The sequence below is a fragment of the Gorilla gorilla genome, chromosome 11 (genome assembly GCF_029281585.2).
Source record: "Gorilla gorilla gorilla isolate KB3781 chromosome 11, NHGRI_mGorGor1-v2.1_pri, whole genome shotgun sequence".
Classification (NCBI taxonomy): domain Eukaryota; kingdom Metazoa; phylum Chordata; class Mammalia; order Primates; family Hominidae; genus Gorilla; species Gorilla gorilla.
The window spans coordinates 102,397,642-102,417,771 of record NC_073235.2 but is presented as its reverse complement, the minus strand read 5'-3'; the positions used below and the strand labels follow the sequence as shown (position 1 = coordinate 102,417,771).

Below are 20,130 nucleotides of genomic sequence, written 5' to 3'. Positions count from 1 at the left end.
TAGTGTCCTTATCCTTTGGAAACACATATTGAAATATTAGGGTTGAAATATTAATACATGATGTCTGAAACTTACTTTCAAATGCTTTCAATGAAAATATTTGGTCAAACACTATTCTAGATGTTTCTGTGAAAGTAGTTTTTGATAAGATTAACATTTAAACCACTATACGAATGTTAAATTTCTCTATATAATATATGTTTCCATAGATATCTATGTTTCTCTCTCTCTCCATAGATATGAGATAGATAAATATAAGTTTTGTTTCTCTGGGGAACTCTAATACGATACCCTTCTTTCAACTTTTCAGTATGTTTGAAATTTTTTCTAATGAAAAGTTAGGGAAAAAATTTAATTCAGATAATTTTTTAAAAACATTCAGGAGTTTTTAAAAACATTTTCCTGATCTAGCCAATGCTGACATTCAGGAGTTAAGTGCATTATTTGGTAGCTCATAGCTATTCTTCTAGGAGAGAAAATTAGTCTTAATGGAGAATAGTCTGAGGAGCCTAGCCAACTAAAAATAAGCATCACCTGTTAGTTTGCAAATATTTTTGAGAATTTATTGTCTTAGTGGCTATGCTCAGTCCTGGGAAAAGAATGGTAAGCCACCCAGAAGTAGTCCTTTCTAAGTAGTCCTTTCTTCCTGTGTCACTGTGTGTCCCATACTTGGCAAGCCAACTTCATTTGGGTCAAAGTAGAACACATCTAACTAGTTCTTGATTTTAAGAGAATCTACAGGTTTTCTGATCAGGGAGCCTGTATTGATGATATAGCCACTTCAGTGAAAGCCAACAGTGACAGCTTCATATTTCAAAAGTCAGACAACTCCAGTGAACATGATATAAACTCTTTTCTTCCTCTGTAACCAACACAGGACACATTTAGAAAGCTTATTTAAAAACATGTCAAGTTCTCAGAGAAAGAAGAAGAATGGTTACCAGAGGCTGGGAAGGGAAATGGAGGTGGGGTGGGGGAGTGGGGATGGGGATGGTTAATGAGTACAAAAAAACTAGTTGGAAAGAATCAATAAGACTTACTATTTGATAGCACAACAGGGTGACTATAGTCAATAATAATTGTACATTTTAAATAACAAAAAGCACATGATTGGATTGTTTGTAACACAAAGAATGAATGCTTGAGGGGATGGGTACCCCATTCTCCATGATGTGATTATTACACATTGCATACTTATTTCAAAACATCCCATGTACGTGCACCCCATAAATATATAACCCTACTATGTACCCGCAAAAATTAAAAATAAAAAAATTTAAAAATAATAAAATAAGTTCTGCTTTGGCCATAATAAACATTTATCCTGATGCCTTAAACACTAGACAACTCAGCAGATTACATGAAACTACTGTGCTCAAACACTGGACAGTAGGAAGCACAGTATTTTTATCTATGAAAGAAGAGAAATGAACAAGGCAGATCCTACGATAACCCAAATTTCTGTGTGGGGCACTTTCTAGACCACCCAGCCAGGGAAAAAAATCCCCAGCAGAACATGGTAAACTTGCTGAATTGAGGAGACAGACATGGAAGGCCATGGAGTCTGAAGAGGCCAGAGGTGTAAGGCAAATGTTCAGACAGGAGCAAGCTATGCGGAACAAAACTTCAGAAGTTTGTATAGTAATTTCCTTGAGTTTTTAGTGAACTCTAAGCTATGAACAAAAGCTATAGAGTGAGACTCTATAAAGTCAAGCAAAGAGTGACTAGAAGCTGTGAAGTGAACAGTTCTCAGAGAGCCTATAGTGCTGGGAATTCATTTGGGTTCCCTAAGCCAGCATGGAGAGTGCTGTCCTGTTTGATAACTCAGGGCATCCAGTAGAGACCCCATAAATTACTCCATACAAATGGGGCTACACTATTGGTAGAGTAAAAAGTAGTGTAGATAAACCCTAACAAAGCTTAACAATAGCCTCAAAAAAATCAACCTGAACCCCAAATGACTTAACTGGCTACCTAAGAGAACACAGTTCAACATTCTTCTCAAGGCAAATACTACCCAATGATACCCAGATATTCAATGACAGAAAATTCATAAATTCAGCGTCCAATAAAAAATTACTAGACCAGGCCAGGCCTGGTGGCTCACACCTGTAATCCCAGCACTTTGGGAGGCCAAGGCAGGAGGATTGCTCGGTCCAAGAGTTCAAGACTAGTCTGGGCAAAATAGTGAGACCTTGTCCCTATTTATTTTTTAAAAATTACTAGACCAGCCAAAAGCAGGAAAATGTGGCCCATAACCAAAAGAAAAATCACTTACTAGAAAGAGATTTTAAAGAAAGACAACTTTAAAACAACTGTTGGGCCAGGCAGAGTGACTCACACCTGTAATCCCAGCACTTTGGGAGGCAGAGGCAGGCAGATCACTTTAGCTAGAAGTTTGAGGCCAGCCTGGGCAATATAAGGAGACCCCATCTCTACAAAATCTACAATAATTAGCTGGACATGGTGGCATGCACCTTAGTCCCAGCTACTTGGGAGGCTGAGGTCGGAGGATCACTTGAGCCTGGGAAGCAGAGGTTGCAGTGAGCCAAGATCACACCACTGCACTCCAGCCTAGGCAACAGAATGAAACCCTGTCTCAAAACAAACAAAAAGCTGTTATAACTATGCCCAGCAAGTTAAAGGAAAACATGAACATAGAGAAGCTATGAGAAAGAGTCAAATGGAACACGTAGACATGAAAACTAACACATCTGAAATAAAGCTGACATAATTCCACTCCCACCTTTCACTAACACAACACACTCTTCCTCAAAAATCCCTGTAAGATCAATGGTTTGCTCTGCTTGACAAGACTCCTCCCTTACTTAGGTAATAAATCAATTCAAATTTGGGGTTTTATATTGATTTTCAATGGTGGTCTCATATTTTGACAATTATGAGGTTCCACCAAGGTTATTTTGATGACTCTAACTTAAAAATAAATAAAGGTGTCCTCATCAGGTCCCTTTGTGTCCAGATTTCATTTATCCTTTGGATTTGTTCCAAGTATATTTGTCTCAATATTGATCTGTACTCTGACTCTCAGTGAGCATGTATTGTTGAGTTTATTTTGTTAAATGAGGATTCCTATCAAAATAGTTCTTTGTAGATGGCATTGTCAATATTTTGGCCATTAATTTCATTATTCTTCAAGCGTGTGCTTGTTTTGCTTCAGTGCATCTATTAGTACAAAGTCTTGGCTCAGGACTTTTTCTTTTTCCTGTTTCTTTGTCTTTCATAGTCATTTTATTTCTTGGATATATAAGGGGGTTCTACATAGGGAATGAACAAAGGAATAAGTCCATTCAGCCTCCAATTCAATCCAAGTTGAGTCCAAGGACTATGAATTAGAGGTCCAATAGACAATGACAAATTCATGATCAAACTTTGCCTTTTGTCCCCTAAACACCTTCATAGGGACACTTCCTCTTTTATCAATTAATGAAAGGCCATTTTGTTTAGTCCATATGCCAGGGTAAAAAGTTGTCATGTCATTCATTGCATAGTCCCTTCTTAGCCCCAGTTGGTAGGTAACCCGAGATGCCATTCTTTAGCATATATTTTTGTTTGACTATAATGGCTTCTTTCTTGTTTGTCATGAATTTTTCTAAATTAAAGTCATAACTTCTTACTGGCAGAACTACTTTTTATATGAATTCTCACTAAAATACTAACTCACGTGCTCACCCTAGTACAGCAAAAATATTTTTAACTCAAAGTAGCAATGATTACCTTGGGGGACATTCTGATAGTCAAAATTAATACATTTAAGCAGAGCTCTAGAAAAATGAGGAAAACTAATAATATTCACAATTCAGTAGTCAACTTCTTTGGTGTGTCGAGACCTCAAAACAAACAGTTGATGAGAAGATAGTCTCTTTCAAAGACTCTCTAATTTCCTATCATTCAAGCCTTCTGAAACTATACTCCGTATATAGATGATATCAAATTCTCATCACTCAGTCATATTCTTTCAATTCCTTCTACTCCTGGCCTCCTAAATGTCTAAATGTGATACCCTTTCCTCAGGACTTTTCTCAGAAAAGGTCATTGTATAGTATTCTCCTTAGACTTGCTAGAACAGAAAGCAGGATCAATAGAAGCTGAATTTAAACCTTGGTCTAGAGCATCAGTAAGACTAACACAAATTCGCTGCAGAATTTGGAATTTTGTTAGATAGATATTATTTTGGACTATTTAATTTATATAGCTTGCTTAATTGCTAGTCTCTCAAAAGGGAAAAATGGTTAAAAGCAGCAGGATGAGAAACACCAGGAGGAGATTTTCATCACTTAGCTGTGTATAAGTGAAGAAAATGGCTTTGAGAGGGAAAATAGATGTATATATAGTATACTATATAGGGACGTGCAGTTTTTCCTTTACGGATATGAACAGATTCAACATTGTAAGCAAAGTGAAGACAAATTAATACAAGACTTTAAAGATGGATTTCAGGAAAGTTTCAGTTTGAGTAGACAGTTGGAATAGCCCCAATATATGAAATGAAGGGAACCTTATCTGTCATTGTAATGGGCTGAGACTCAAAACAGGGGTCTTAAACAGCAGTTGCACAATGGAATGGAAAATTGCCAGTTTAGGAGAGTTCCAACATGTAGCTGAACATTTTCAATGAGCTTTAAAAAGGAAACTAGCTGAAAATTAAACCAAACTTATCACCCTTCAGATAAAGTAACTGGCTCCAAGTTAAAAATAATACCAAAAGTCCTCTGTTCTTTAAAAATAAAGAGCCTATGGCTAGGAACACCTGTAGATGTTGTAAGCAGAAAAGCCAGTGAAGGAAACAATGGGCGATATTTTGAACAAAATATGAAAGAAACAGAGTTATCCAAGATGTCCAGTTATGCTGCTGTAAGAGAAAACTCAGCACCCAGCAATTTTCTGTCATTCCTCTAAAGTCCCAAGGGGAACTGTCTATAAATACAGATGGACAACAATGCAGCTTTTATGTTACTAAACATGCCGCCTATCTATCATTAATTCTACTTCCGTAGAATATCAGATTGCTCAGAAAAACATTTTAAAGTTGAAGAGCCAGAGGAAAGATGAATTGACTTGTAATACAAGTTCAGAAGAGGGGAAAGGGAGTTTTGTCTTAAAGTGAAAATGTTTGGTTGTGCAATAATGTGAAAGAAAATAGTAACAAGCAAACTTGAGGGTGTATGTAAGTTTTAGAAGGCTTGATGAAAAGTGGACTTTACTTGCCTTGTTTTACTAAAGCAATTCAGAAGTGGGACTTTCTATCAGTCCCAAATCTTTTCACCAGACTCAATATTTAAATGTTACTTTGGGACTACTATGAAAACATTCCTTTCTTCTTTGTGACATAAGTCCTATCTTACATGGAATTTCCAGATAAAATAAAGCAGAAGGGTTATTTTTAAGGCTCCCTAAAATTTTCCCTCATATATACACTTACTAACTGGTCTATGCATTGGAAAACTTTCACTATATAAAATTCAAGAAATAACTACAGAATTATCTATGGTCCACAGATGAGGTCAGAATATTTCCAATAAAGGCCATAAGAATCCATTGACTCGTTCAAGGTTATCATAAAAGTTCAGTTATATAGGTGTGTGAAAAGATAAAGCTCTTCTCCCTAGGGGCCATAACTCAACAGCATGAAAATTGTCAAAGAGCCATTGCATGTTTCAAAGAGCCATTGCTTGTTTCAAAGATATGGTAGTCTCAGCTAATTTTGTTAAAACCTTTTCAGATCATCTTTCCCAATCTGTGAACTGCCTTTTAATTATCTTACTGATGTCTTTCAAAAAGTTTTAATTTTAATAAATTCCAAGTTATAAATTTTTTTTGTTTCATGGTTCATGCATTCTATATCCTAAGAAAATCTTTGCTAATCTCAAGACAGCAAATGTCTCTTTGTTTTTTTTTCTAGAATTTCTAGGTTTAGCTTTTGTTTAGGTCTATCATCCATTTTAAAATCTAAATTTTGCACTAAAATTATGTATGTGATGTAAAAGTTGAGGTTCATTTCTCATATGAATATATACTTATTCCATTTGTTGAAAAGATGCTTTTCCTCTTTGCTTTGGTGCCTTTTTGTTTTGTTTTCTTTTTAGACAGGGTCTCACCCTTTTGCCCAGACTGGAGTGCAATCACAGCTCAGTGCAGCCTCAACCTCTCCAGGCTCAGGTGATCCTCCCATCTCAGTCTCCCAAGCACGTGGGACTACAGGCACACACCACCACACACAGCTAATTGTGCCTTTGTCAAAAATCAATTGTCCATATATGCATGGGTCCATTTTTGAACTCTATTCTGTCCATTGGTCCTTAACATTTCTTATAAAACATGTCCATTGGCAATAAATTCTCTCATCTTTTCTCTGAGTCTTCTCACTTTTTGAAGATTTCTGCTGAATATCAAATTCTAGGTAAACCGGTTATTTTTTCAGCACTTTTAAGATGGCATGCCAAGGTCTCTAACTTGCTGTTTAAGAAAAATAGGTCGTTATTCTTATCTTGGTTTCTCTGCATGAATGTACCTTTATTTTTTTCCTCCAGCTGCTTTTACAACTTTCTCCGGTTTTCAACAATTTCATTATGATGTACCTTGATCAGACTTTTTTCTCTGTTACCTTGTTTGTTGAATTTCTTGTAATCTGTGGGCTTATAGTTTTCATCAACTAGGACACTTTTCAGCCATTATTTCTTAACATACTATTTTTGTTTCCACTACTCCAACTTCTAGGACACAAAATACAAGTATATTAGAATAGTTGATATTATCCCATAGGTGGCTAAGACACTGTCCTATTTTTTTCTCTCTCTTTGTATCTTAGCATGCTTTTAAATTCACTGATTTTCAGTTCTGTAGAGACCTATCTGCTATAATTTCATCTATTCCTTCTTACCTAGCTAGTGACCAAAGAGGCCAAATAGCAGCAGCGATTAAAAAATAAATGAATAAATCTTACACATACTTAAAATAAAGGCATAAGGCCAGGCACAGTAGCTCACGCCTGTAATCTCGGCACTTTGGGAGGCCGAGAAGGGCGGATTGCCTGAGGTCAGGAGTTCAAGACCAGCCTGGCTAACATGGTGAAACCCTGTCTCTACTAAAAATACAAAAAAAAATTAGCTGGGCATAGTGGTGCACACCTGTAGTCCCAGCTACAAGGGAGGCTGAGGCAGGAGAATCGCTTCAACCCAGGAGGTGGAGGTTGCAGTGAACTGAGATCATACCACTATACTCCAGCCTGGGCAACAGAGGGAGACTCCGTCAAAAAAAAAAAGTGTAAATGTATTAGCCACAAATAAAATATTTACAAACTATTAATTTAGAAATGTGTAAGTAGGCTGGGTGCAGTGGCTCATGCCTATAATCCTAGCTCTTTGGGAGGCCGAGGCAGAACCACTTGAGGAGTTCAAGACCAGCTGGGCAACATAGCGAAATCTCTACAAAAATTTTTTAAAATTAGCCAGCCATGCTGGTGGATGCCTGTAGTCCCAGCTACTCTGAAGGCTGAGGCAGGGGGATCGCTCAAGCCCAGGAGCTCGAGGTTACAGTGAACTATGATCATGCCACTGGACTTCATCCAGGGAGACAGAGCAAGACCCTGTTTCTCAAACAATTTAAAAAATATATAAAGAAATTTGTAAGTAGTTTTTTCAATACCTTCTTTATTATGTCTATAAAATTATATGTAGCATTGGAAATATTATTGAATATGACACCAACAACGTGCTATTGTATTTTTTTAATTTTGACTTCTTTTAAAGAAGGTGATAACAATCTGTGGAAAATGCTTTTACTGTATCATGCCAATATACTGCAAGGAGTATTTCAAAATAATATAAAAGTAATTCACAGACTTAGATTAAGTGAAGATCAAATGACCCCAAAATTTTTCTTCCTTAGTTTTTCACAGCAACTGCTAAAGTCCATAAGCTGATTTTTCCAAGAAAATTATTCTAATAATTTTGAGTGTTCAATCCGTGCAATGGTCCAGTCAGGCTTTACTCCTTGTGTGAACTCCCTCTGAAACCTAGGAAAGACATTGCAAATAATGTAAATCTTACATCAGTCCAAGTATGTGTTGGATAACTATGTAATTTGCAAGTGTATATTTAGAAGAATTTTTGGCAACAAGCTAATGGTTAATATTAAATCAAAATCAAAACAAAAAAAAGTTTAACCTACCCATTCAATCACAATAAATATGCCCACAAAATTGAAGTACATTCTCAAGTAATGTAAGTATTTTTAATGGACTAATCTATATTCAACATCTACCAGCCCCTAAGAGAAACTTGGATATATGTGTTATATAAATAACACATATAGCTAGTATGTGTTAAATACTAGCTATAACACATGCCTAATATGAGGACAGATAAACCGGACTCTGGTGATGCAAACAGCACTTTAAATACATAACCTAGGATACAGGAAAAAAGCTATTTTTCAAATAGCACTGTTACCAATTTAGGAATAAATAGTGGAATTTAGTTTACATACATTAAATCAATCTTGAAAATAACAATGTTTATGAAGTACCCATAGTCTTAGTAAGAAACATCAGAAAAGATAAAGTTTAGTATTGACGGCAGTGCTCTTTAAAAATGATTTCTTAACAGGCAATTCAGTAGATTTAAATTAAGTATTTAAATATATAGAATATTTTGGGTAATTACAAATAAAGCAAAATTTAAAAAAACACATTTCTTTTAAGAAGAACAAAAAAAAATGAGGATATAATTCTCTTTTACCTTAGTAAAACAGAATACATTTTATTTCTTAGGTCATTTTTTGGGTTTGTTATTTTGAAGCAGATTTGTGTAACTCTGGCAACATAATCATATTTTTTTTAATAACTGTTAAATTATATCTTCACTGACTTGCTCCAGCAGTTCACTGTTCTAGATTTTATTCGCATAAAAATACAATATAATGTCTCTTTTATGTAACTTGCTAACTTCCTACTATACAGTATGTGCTTAAGGGCAGTATCCCTTCAACTTTGTATCTGAACCTCTACCAGAGCATGTGGGCACACAGATGACCAACAGATGTCTAGTGAATAAATGGTTCATGTACCAATTATGGCAGATTTTATTTTCCAAAAATGGCCACAACCGTATCTCCCCTCCCATGTGCTCTTCTGCTATGTGGCCTTGCTGGTTTTTGCCCCAAAAAATGGGGGAGTCTTTCTACACCCTTTAAACTATACAGATCCTTTGACTGCTTTGACAAGTAGACTATGGCAGAACCGATGTTCTAATTCTGGGCATAGCCCTTTGCTGGTTTAGCAGCTTCCATTTTCTGCCTCCTAGAATTCAACCACTATGTGAAAGATATGACTAGTCTGAAACTACCACAAGTCCAAGCCACAAAGAGTGGCCCTGGAGAATACAGAGTCATGCAGAAGCCAAGGAGTACCAAGGTGCCACACATGCGAGTTAAGAAGTCACTGTGGAAATGAATCCTCCAGCTCCTGCCACCCGTGTTGATGCCAGGTGAAGCAGAGAAAACCCCCTAACTGAGCCTATCCAAAATTTCTGAGCAGTGAAATAGCAGGCAAAGTCAATGGCTGTTTGAAGCCAATGAATTTGGGGGTAGTTTGTTAAGCAGCAATAGACAGCTAAAACATCATTTAATTAATTCAGCAACATTACCTCTTTCTAATTTCTTAACTCTCCTGTTTCATATCCAGTGTGTCTTTCTGACCTTTTCTCTTCATAAATAACTTGTCAAATTTCAATTCTTTTCTTCCTAAAGATCTCTTAGTTCTCATACCTTCAAACTACCTTCCATTTTCTGAAGAAAGGAAACAATGAAATCTGATTAAACTTACTCATAGCTTGCACTAAGAAGTTGTTTAGTTTCCACATTCTGATTCCCCAACTTAACCTGGAATACACTGGCTCCTCTTAAAGTTTCACTGGGGATGTTGGCACTGGTTAGATACCAAAAGCACATCAGGATGTTAACAAACTTCCTTCCTTAGAGAAAAAACATATACACACATACGAATACAAATCAAAATAATCTATCATCCATATATACAAAATGAAATCAGAAATTGGCAGCAGTTATACAGTTGTTACAGGTCAAATTTTGTGCTTATTCTGATGTGACTTAAAATACTTGTATTGATACTATTTTATTTTTAGAAAATTGTCTTAGGGTTTATGGCATACTTGCCCTCTTCTCTGTATCTCAGTAATAAAACTACTACTTAACTGAGCACGTACTTTACTAAGTATACTACATGGATTATTTTCAACTAGTGGCATTTTCTTTTTCTTTCTCTTTTTTTGACACAGAGTCTCACTCTGTCACCCGGGCTGGGGTGCAGTGGCGCAGTATCGGCTCACTGCAACTTTCGCCTCCCAGGCTCAAGCGATCCTCCCACCTCAGCCTCCTGAGTAGCTGGGACCACAGGCACGCACCACCACGCCCGGCTATTTTTTCATATTTTCAGTAGAGACTGGGTCTTGCCATGTTGCCCAGGCTGGTCTTGAACTCTTGAGCTCAAGTGATCCACCTGCCTCAGCCTCCCAAAGTGCTGGGATTACAAGTGTGAGCCACCGCATCTGGCCAGGCATTTTCTAAGATTATAATAATCTGACAGATATCTGTTGTCAAACCAAAAATGAGGCGAAAAAAAATATTTTTTGCTGCTCAGTAACTATCTTAACTTCAACTGCCAGAAAGAGTAAAGGCTTCCTATTCTACCCAATTCACCTTACTGTGCCTGGTGATTCTGACAAACTCCTGATGCAAAAATTAGTTAGTGACCATGGTGCTGAGATGCAATTTGAAATATTAGGGAAGAGGAAAATATTTATCACTAAAAATATCTTTACAAATATTTCAAAATAATGTGTGCATGAAAAATTTTATCATCACTAAGAGTCTTTTTCTTCCATCTTGGGAAGTGTATAAGCAGAGGCTACATTTCCTGTGTGGCTGGCACATAATACATATGCAAATAGAGTCATCCCTCGAAATCCACGGAGGATTGGTTCCAGGACCCCCCTGTGGATACCAAAATCCACAGATGCTCAAGTCCTTTATATAAAATGGTGCAGTATTTGCATAACACACATCCTCCAGTATACTTTAAATCATCTCTAGATTATTTATAATACCTAACACAATGTAAATGCTAATGTAAATAGTTGTTATACTGTATTATTGAGGAATAATGACAAGAAAAAAACTGCACATGTTCAAGTACAGATGCAACTTTTTTTTTTAATATTTTTTACCCTAGATTGGTTAAATCTGTGGATGCGAAACCCCCAGATACAGAGGGCCAACTTTGTATGTATCAGGAACAAACAGTGAATTATCAGGAATGCTATAGGGAAAATGTATGCCTCAGACAAGAAGAACCAGATAACTACTAAATTTCCTACCAACTTTTTTCATTATTCTCAAATAGATCCAATTTGGGAGTTCTGCAGTTAATCTTTTCAAATCGTCTTTAGCCGACAATATCTAATTTGATTTTCTTTTACCCCTCATTCCTTCCATATAAAGTGCAGCTTTAAAATACTCAATTGTTTCCTTCAAGTTAGGAAATCTGAAACATAAATATTTTCTATTTGAGACGTGGGAGCCGCTCAAACTATTTTCATCAATGTAAGTGATGATGTTCTCTACTGTGAATAAAATAGTAGCAGAAAAAAGTTCTAGATAGAAAGGCTTAAGAAATGATGACCATATCTCAACTCTTTCAGAAGTAGGTCTTTAAAGAATGGATATAACATTTTCTTTGAAGTTCTATAAATACTTGTCCTGACAAAACTCTACTATTTTGTGATTATCCACTAGTTTAGCTTATCTGGACAATTATGGATCATTTCAAGTTGACTATGCTCTGGCATTACCTTTCTCATCATAGTAAATGGAGATGTCTCCTGTTGATGTAAATACAATTTCATCTATGTTAGCAGCAAGGGCATTTTTATGGTTGTCAGGTAGTGAAGTAACCTTTTCTTTCAATGCATGTAGCACCTAAGTTTGAAAAAAGCAAGCCATTAGTTCACCGATACAATTTTTGAAAACTTTCAAAAAGTGATCTTTATCATGGAATACACTTTTCCAAACCTATTTTTAAATTTACTACTGTATTTACTCATCCTCAAAAGCAAGGCTGAAATGTATCTCATTATTCAACTAGGTAATTCCTAACAGAACATTCCATATAAGAGCAATTGGAAGACATCATGATTACTTCATTATGCCTTAAGTAGCAGGAGTTATTCCATGCTTTTATATGACCCAAAGCACCCATAAGAACAGATACACAGACTCTACTTTGGATGCTGGCACACACACTATTTTTAAGCATAAATAAGGAAAATGTGCATCATTCTATTGCAAGAGAATAGCATTTATTTTTAAAGCAAAATGTAAAATATACTTTACCTCTTTGGCCACAAGTTCTTCCAACAGATCAAATTTACACTGTGACAGCAACTTGGATACATGAGCAAAAGCCTTGAAAAAAATATTAAGGGAAGTGTGGGGATTATTATTTCAAAATACCATACCATGTTCATATTTAAATGGCTAAGTGTAATACAGACTATTTTATGGTAATAGTGATAAACAACATCAAATATTAATTTATCAAGGCATGACTCTTGGTTGACTTTTCATATATGGCCTTCCCACATATATGCAGTAAGTGACTTGACCTTTAATTCCGGATCCACTCTCAGGACCGGGAAATGATAGTGTGTGGTGTACAATCTAGATGTCTCAATAAAAATCCTCCTTTATATTTCTTTTTAAAATGATGAAGTAAACAATCATTTGGCAGTTATATGACCTACCTCTTAATCATGCATAGATAGCAGTTGGAAAGGAGAACAGTCGAGACTGCATTGGGAGTCTGGAAATCTGGGCTGTAGTCTGAATCTCAGTATGGGAGATAATGTAGGTTTGGGAAAGTGGGAGAAAAGGTCATTGGTTTATATGGTCTAAAACAGTAGATCCTAACTTTGAAGTATGAAATTCCATTTTCAAGGAGGGAAAAACCCAACTGCAATTCTCCTCACTGCTAGCAATGAGAAAGCAAACTGTGAGTTAAGATCCTACCTGTCTTCAGGGAACTTTCAGTCTACTTGGGAAAAGGACAAGTAAACTGACAAGTTTAAGAATTTTGACAGGGATAAGAACAGGATGACTTGGGAGCATACAGAAGAGCCTTCTAACCCAATCTGGGAGGATCAGAGAGGGCTTCCTAAAGGAAGAAACATCTAAGCTGAAATCTAGGCTGCCAGAGGATGCACAGGCATGTCAGATATGGCATGTCAGAGAATACTGCCTAACTGTTATAGGATGAATTGTGCTCTCCTTCCCCCAAAATTTATGTTGAAGCTCTAACCCCCAGAACCTTGAAATGTGACTATATTTGGAGATAAAGCCTTAAAGAGGTGATTAAGTTAAATGAGACCATCAGGGTGGGCCAAAATCCAATCTGACTGGCATCCTTATAAGAGGAGCAAATGTGGCGTAAGAGCCACCAGGAGCATGCATGCACAGGGAGGACTATGCAAGGACACAGCAAGAAGACGGCCATCTGTAAGCTGAGAGAGGCCTCAGGAGAAAACAACCCCTCCGACACCTTGATACTGAAATTCTGGTTGTTTGCTTTATATAAGCAACAATGCATACAGGCTGGCTGATGAATGGGGTGGAAATACTGCTTAATAGCAAGGAAGGAGGTGAAAATAGCTAACAGCTGGAGGACCACTAGGACTGGAGTGACCCCAAAAATGCTGCATGCTCCTCTGTGTGTTCAGAGGAAACAAGTACTGAGGCCTGATGCCTGCCCATGGTGGGGAGATGATTTCCATTCCTTACTGAAACATAAATGAACTGGTACCATCATATGTGTTATGAGGTGGACAAGCTCATATATCATCAGTGGGCATTGTAAAGAACAGTAGGATCAATACAACTTACCACTGCATGAACAAAAGATTTTGAGAACTGACAAGAGCAGAGGTTTATCAATTATAATGCTGAGTTAAGCATCTTAATCAAGTTTGTTCTTTGACTTTTTTTATATAAATATATATAGTAGTCAAGAGTTGACTCAGAGAAGCAGGCAGCAGGAGTTAATACTGACACTTATTACACAAAGTTGAAAACATTTGATTTACAACTGATTGGTCTTATAAATACAAATGGCCATGATTATGGAAAGAATCTGAAATAAATTTGGAGTAAAATATCAATACCAGTATACAACCAATACTGTAAAATGATTACACCAATAGCATGGTTTTAAGGCATATGGAGGTATGAAGCAGGAAATAAACTTTCTGACTTCTATTGTGGTTTTTTTGTTTGTTTTTGTTTTTTGAGACGGAGTCTCGCTCTGTCACCCAGGCTGGAGTGCAGTGGCGCAATCTTGGTTCACTGCAACCTCCACCTCCCGGGTTCATGCAATTCTCCTGCCTCAGCCTCCAGAGTAGGTGGGACTACAGGGGCTCACCACGCCTAATTTTTGTATTTTTAGAAGAGACACTGTTTCACTTTATTGGCCAGGCTGGTCTCGAACTCCTGACCTTGTGATCCACCTGCCTCGGCCTCCCAAAGTACTGGGATTACAGGCGTGAGCCGCCATGCCTGGCCGACTTCTATTGTTATCAGCAGTTCTGCAATGTTTGGGAACGATATAATCTGTAAAGGAGTCCAAAAAAAAAAAAAAAAAAAAAAGCATGTACCCACAAAATCTACAAATAATCTCAGGACCCAAGTGACCATATGTCACAAGGGTAAGGCAAGGTATAATCAGCCATTCAGAAACAGGTACGTAACTAACAAAGTCAGGGATAAGAATCTCTAAAGGCTAAATATTTTCTGTGTGCAGGGTGCTGTGCACTTAGCCACCAGGCAGTCTCAGCAAATCCTTTGAAAGGGCAAAATTGCTCATCTCCAGTTTAATCTTTACGGAGTATGGGGTGGTGTATTGGTCGGCTCTGTCTAATAGCTGGCAGGAAGTTCTGCTCTTCTACCCAAGGTGACATTACAGCACTTCGGAAATGTTATCTCAATTATTCTTCAATCTTACCCATTTATTAATGTATTCAGCAAACATTCATGGAGTGCCTACTATGTGCCAGGCATTGTCTTGCCCACTTTGTAAATTTGAAAATTATGTTCAGACAAGATGAGCCATATAGCTTTTTCCTTCTGAGACAGGGCCTGGCTCTGTATCCCAGGCTGGAGTGCAATGGCACGATCACAGCTCACTACAACGTCCAACTCCTGGGTTCAAGCGATCCTCCCCTTCAGCCTCCCAAGTAGCTGAGACTACAAGCGTGTACCACCATTCCCGGCCCAGAAGCTTACTTTAAGTCAAGCAATGGCTGGAAGGCTCTATGTCTGGGCCACTAATCACGTTTGATCACTTGTATCCCAGTGAAGAAAACTCACTGCTAAGCACTTCTGCGAGCAATAGTTGAACTCATTAGAGACGGATAGGTCAATCAGGGAAATAAACAAACCTGCTTCGCTCCCTCGGAGAACTCTGTGATGCTGAACTCTTTGTCGAAATAGGCCCAGATAAGGAAGGCCTTAATTCGAGTCCTAACCCAGTTGATGGGGTTGGAGAATCCCAGGACGATCATCTTGGTTTTCTGGTGCTGCTGGGGCTTCTCCTCCGTGCTGTAGCTGCGCTGAGGGCAGGCAGGGAAAGAAGCGAAGGCTGCGGGGAGTCCCGGGCTGCTGAGCACTGGCCACCGGGAGCCCTGGGCAGGTAGCGCCGAGGTTGCCAAGGCCCTAGCGCTTCGTGGAAATAACGCCGCTCCCGAGCCGAGGCGACAGCGGCAGAAGTAGCAAAGTGTGGCCGACGGCAGCCTCACCTCGGCCACAGCGGGAGTCCGGAGTCGGACGGCCCCGCAGGGCAGCGACCGAGAGTGCAGGAACTGGGGTAGCAAACGAGCGGCCAGCGCCATTTTTATGACCCTTCACCCCGGTGCCTGCCGGTGCTGTATGGAAAGGAAGTCGGTGGGAAACCGCCTCAGCGGTGTCGGAGAAAGAGACTGGAGAGCAAAGTGGACCTGTTGCTGCAGCCTCTGGTGAGTCGGCCCCGTCCCCGCTCTCCAGCACGCAGCCCAGGCCGAGGCCCTTCGGCAACCCGCCCCGCGCTCGGACCCAGCCACTCTGGAGTCTGCCGGCCTCGCGGACCTTTTCTCTGTCGCTAGTGTTTCCGGGCGGATGGTGCTGAGGAACGCTTTAGAACCGAAGTTCCGAAGACCTGGAAGAGGGCAGGCGTGAGCAACCATGGCCGGGCAGCACCTCCCGGTACCCCGGCTGGAGGGTGTTTCTCGGGAGCAGTTCATGCAGCACCTCTACCCACAGGTGAGGCCCTCGCGCGGGGCAGAACCCCGAGAAACCAGCGAGAGACACGTCTTTACCTTTCGGACAGCTGGGAACTGGTTTTTAGAGACCCAGGGTGTGGGAAAGAGGCGCAGGACGGCAGCAGATCACTGGTTGGCCCTTAGACCAAGGGAAAGGTGCACGGGGGACGCCGACTGGCTCCTCTATTAAAATTTCCGGAGAAAGTCCCATGTTTCTGGGGAGCAAGATGATGGCGGAGAGCTGAGTGCGAGAGGTATTTTGCCTAAACTCTTTACTCCGCATCTGTCAGTCTGCTCCGAATTAATGGATTTGAAGGCACAACTTTTCACTCCACTGAGCCAAAAAGGAAAGCAATGGGATTCCCCCGGAAAACTCCTACTCGTGTTGAATTCTAACTTACTTAGGTTCTAGTTCCGACATTGGAGTCTTTTATACCTGTAGTTAGAACCTTAGGTCTTTAAAAGAAAACTCAGAGAAATATTAGGGAAACAAAAAGTGCTTTTACTTGCAGTGCTTTACAAGGGAGTCCAGACCTAAGAAAAACAGAAGGTATTAAAAGGAAAAATCCACAGGATTACAGTAAGTCAGTTTATGGTAGGAAAAATACCCAGCAATTTTCTTACCTGATATTTACATTTATAAGGGTGGTCATAGAATTACAGTTCTGGGGCCGGGCGCGGTGGCTCACGCCTGTAATCCCAGCACTTTGGGAGGCCGAGGCGGACGGATCACCGGAGGTCAGGAGTTCAAGACCAGCCAGTAGAAATCCCTTCTCAACTAAAAATACAAAATTAGCCGGGTGTGGTGGTGGCCCATACCTGTAATCCCAGCTACTCGGGAGGCTGAGGCAGGAGAATCGCTTGAACCCGGGAGGCGGAGGTTGCGGTGAGCCGAGATCGCGCCACTGCACTCCAGTCTGGGCAACAAGAGCTAAACTCTGTCTCAAACAAACAAACAAAACTACAATTCTGAGTGTTACAAAAGTCGGATGGGCTGGGCGCCGTGGTTCATGCCAGTAATCCTAACATTTTGGGAGGCCCAGGTCGGTGGATCACTTGAGGTCAGGAGTTCAAGACCAGCCTGGCCAATATGGTGAATCCCCGTCTGTACAAAAAATACAAAAATTAGCCGGGCGTGGTGGCGCACGCCTGTATTCCCAGCTACTCTGGAGGCTGAGGTCGGAGGATCTGCTTGAGCCCGGGAGGTCGAGGCTGCAGTGATCCATGATCCTGCCACTGCTCCAGCATGGGCGAGAGGGTGAGACCCTAGCTTAAAAAAAAAAAAAAGGCGGGGTTGGGGGGATGCGGGAGGAATGAAGTTTTTCTTTTGATAGCAACCTACGGGAGAGGATTCAAGCCTTTATTAGTTTGGAGACTTGTACTAGATGGGTTGTTCTTGCTCTCCCTGTCCTTAGACACCCCCCATCTCAGAATGTGCTAGACGTAAGTTGCCTAAGGGGCAGTGTTGTGAAGATTAGGGTATGTGGAAGTGCTTTGTAAGAGTCATAGCAAAGGGTATTTTGTAATTTAATCTCTTCAGACAAGACATACAGCACGAAGCATCATTACATTTTAAAAAGTCGAAAATTACAAACAACTTTCTCTGGCCATGGGCAGTAAAACTAGAAATTAATAACAAAATTGGAAAAAAAGACCTTTCTATCTGGAAACACTAAAAAGTATGAGGGGGCATAGTGCTATGAGTTTTTTGTTAAACATTTTCTAATAACTCCATAATTAACACTGTATATTGTACAGGTACATGAATAGATAGACCAAGGGAATAGAATAGAAAATGCAGAAATACCTATTCCTATGGAAATTTAGTGTATAATAAGCATGACATTTCAAAAATCAATAGGGCACAAAATGACTTTTTAAAAAATAGACTGTTTTTTCGAGGCTTTATAGGTTCACAGCACAATTGACCAAAGGTACAGAGATTTCTCATGTCCTTTCTGCCCTGACACATGGATAGCCTCCTCCATGATCAACATCCCCTCATTAGAGTGGTATATTTGTTACAATTGATAAACCTACATTGGCACATCATTTTCTTTTTCTTTTTTTTTGAAATGGAGTTTTGCTTTTATCGCCCAGGCTGGAGTGGCACAGTCTCGGCTCACGTTAACCTCTGCCTTCAGGGTTCAAGCGATTCTCCTGCCTCAGCCTCCTGAGTAGCCAGGACTACAGGCACCCGCCCCCACGTCCGGCTAATTTTTGTATTTTTTAGTAGAGGCGGGGTTTCGCCATGTTGGCCAGGCTGGTCTCAAACTCCTGACCTCAGGTGATCCGCCCATCTCAGCTTCCCAAAGTGCTGGGATTACAGGCGTGAGCCACCGCGCCCAGCCTGGCACATCATTTTCACCCAAAATTCATAGTTTATATTAGGGTATACTATTGATATTGTACATTCTATGGGTTTGGGCAAATTTATAATGAAATGAATCCACCATTATGGTATTATACAGAGGAGTTTCACTTAGAAAATGATAAAATTTGGTTTATATCTCACACTGTACACAAGAATGAACTCCAAGTGGATCAGAAAAATGTGAAGAAATGAAACTACACAAGTTGTGAGTACACTCGGCAATACAAAAAAAAAATGAAGCTACACAAGTGCTAGAAGAAAATATGGGTAAATTCCCCTATAATCTAGGTCTATGGAAGGCATTTCTAGCTATGACTCAAAATTCAGGTGTAATATTAGATTAAAATTTGACTGCATGAAACATTTGTATGCCAGAAACACTGTAAGCAAATTTGAAAGACAAAGTGGGAGAAAATATTTGCAACATTTATCTCATATAAAGGACAGTAAAAGCCCTTGTATGGAAAGAACTTTCAAAAGGGGGTAAAAGGCTGAAAATCTGGTAGAAAAATGAGCAAACGATTGAGGGGGGAAAAAACAACATTAAAATGGCCTTTAAACTAGGAAGTTTAAGTTTACTCATAAGAGAAATAAAGCTACACTGAGATACAACTTCTTATATATCATATTGGCAAAAATTTAAAAAGCTCTGGTAATACTGTCTTGGTGATGCCCTGAAGAAACTGGCACACTCAAATTTTATACCAAATGGTACAACTCTGTTGGCATATCTAACTATGTTCACTTTATGACCCAGTAATTCCTCATTTAGGAATTTATTCTGGAGATATACCTCCAAAAATGTGTAAATATTTACGTAGTGTTACTGTACTTGCAAATTATTGGAAATAACCTAATGCTTATGCAGGCGAGAATAATTGAATAAATTATGGCTCATTTACACTGAGGTATACTAAGATGTAAAAAAGAATAAAGGCGATATCTGAACTGATAAGTGGTGATTTCTAGGATATATTTATGATTTTTTTTTTTTTTGAGACGGAGTCTTGCTCTGTCACCCAGGCTGGAGTGCAGTGGCGCGATCTCAGCTCACTGCAAGCTCCGTCTCCCGGGTTCACGCCATTCTCCTGCCTCAGCCTCCTGAGTAGCTGGGACTACAGGTGCCCGCCACCACACCCGGCTAATTTTTTTTGTATTTTTAGTAGAGATGGGGTTTCACTGTGTTAGCCAGGATGGTCTCGATCTCCTGACTTTGTGATCCCCCTGCCTCGGCCTCCCAAAGTGCTGGGATTACAGGCGTGAGCCACTGCACCCAGCCATATATTTATGAATTTTTTAAAAAGCACACAACAGAAGAAAATATATGGTAAGCTACTATTTATGTAAAAAACAAAGGGAAGAGATAATGAAATATATGTT

At 39.3% G+C, this 20,130-nt stretch overlaps 2 protein-coding genes across 6 annotated transcripts in view; one reads left to right on the top strand and one right to left on the bottom strand.

The window, feature by feature from the left end:
• The window catches only part of TYW5 (tRNA-yW synthesizing protein 5), a 245,786-nt gene that overhangs the window by 203,188 nt on the left and 22,468 nt on the right, over positions 1–20,130 (top strand). The window contains exon 1 of one of the 4 annotated variants that reach the window (XM_019022745.4): positions 16,270–16,377. The exons of 1 other annotated variant lie outside the window; for it this stretch is intronic. In XM_019022745.4, coding sequence (XP_018878290.1) covers positions 16,300–16,377 — 78 coding nt within the window. In that variant the 5' untranslated portion in view covers positions 16,270–16,299. 2 more of the 4 variants (XM_063695074.1, XM_063695073.1) reach the window with 2 other exon arrangements.
• MAIP1 (matrix AAA peptidase interacting protein 1) lies at positions 7,730–16,227 on the bottom strand. Of its 2 annotated transcripts, XM_019022746.4 has the most exons (5): positions 15,522–16,227; positions 12,427–12,498; positions 11,886–12,012; positions 9,842–9,989; positions 7,730–8,032 (listed from the first exon to the last, which is right to left on the bottom strand). In XM_019022746.4, the coding sequence occupies exons 1-5, from the start codon at positions 15,969–15,971 to the stop codon at positions 7,954–7,956; spliced, it is 876 nt and encodes a 291-aa protein (XP_018878291.1). In that variant the 5' UTR covers positions 15,972–16,227; the 3' UTR covers positions 7,730–7,953. The 2 variants fall into 2 exon arrangements, with proteins under 2 accessions (XP_018878291.1, XP_030864650.1); XM_031008790.2 differs by lacking the exons at positions 7,730–8,032; positions 9,842–9,989 and adding an exon at positions 9,662–9,804 and having other exon boundaries at positions 15,522–15,971.

What these genes read in the sequence shown, in the direction of transcription:
- MAIP1 (XM_019022746.4), bottom strand. Translation starts at nt 15,971, where the DNA reads ATGGCGCTGGCCGCTCGTTTGCTACCCCAGTTCCTGCACTCTCGGTCG. An exon ending in TCTCCGAGGGAGCGAAGCAG is followed by an intron (nt 12,499 to 15,521) that starts GTTTGTTTATTT and finishes ATTTTTTTCAAG; the next exon opens with GCTTTTGCTCATGTATCCAA. An exon ending in AAGAACTTGTGGCCAAAGAG is followed by an intron (nt 12,013 to 12,426) that starts GTAAAGTATATT and finishes TTTCAAACTTAG; the next exon opens with GTGCTACATGCATTGAAAGA.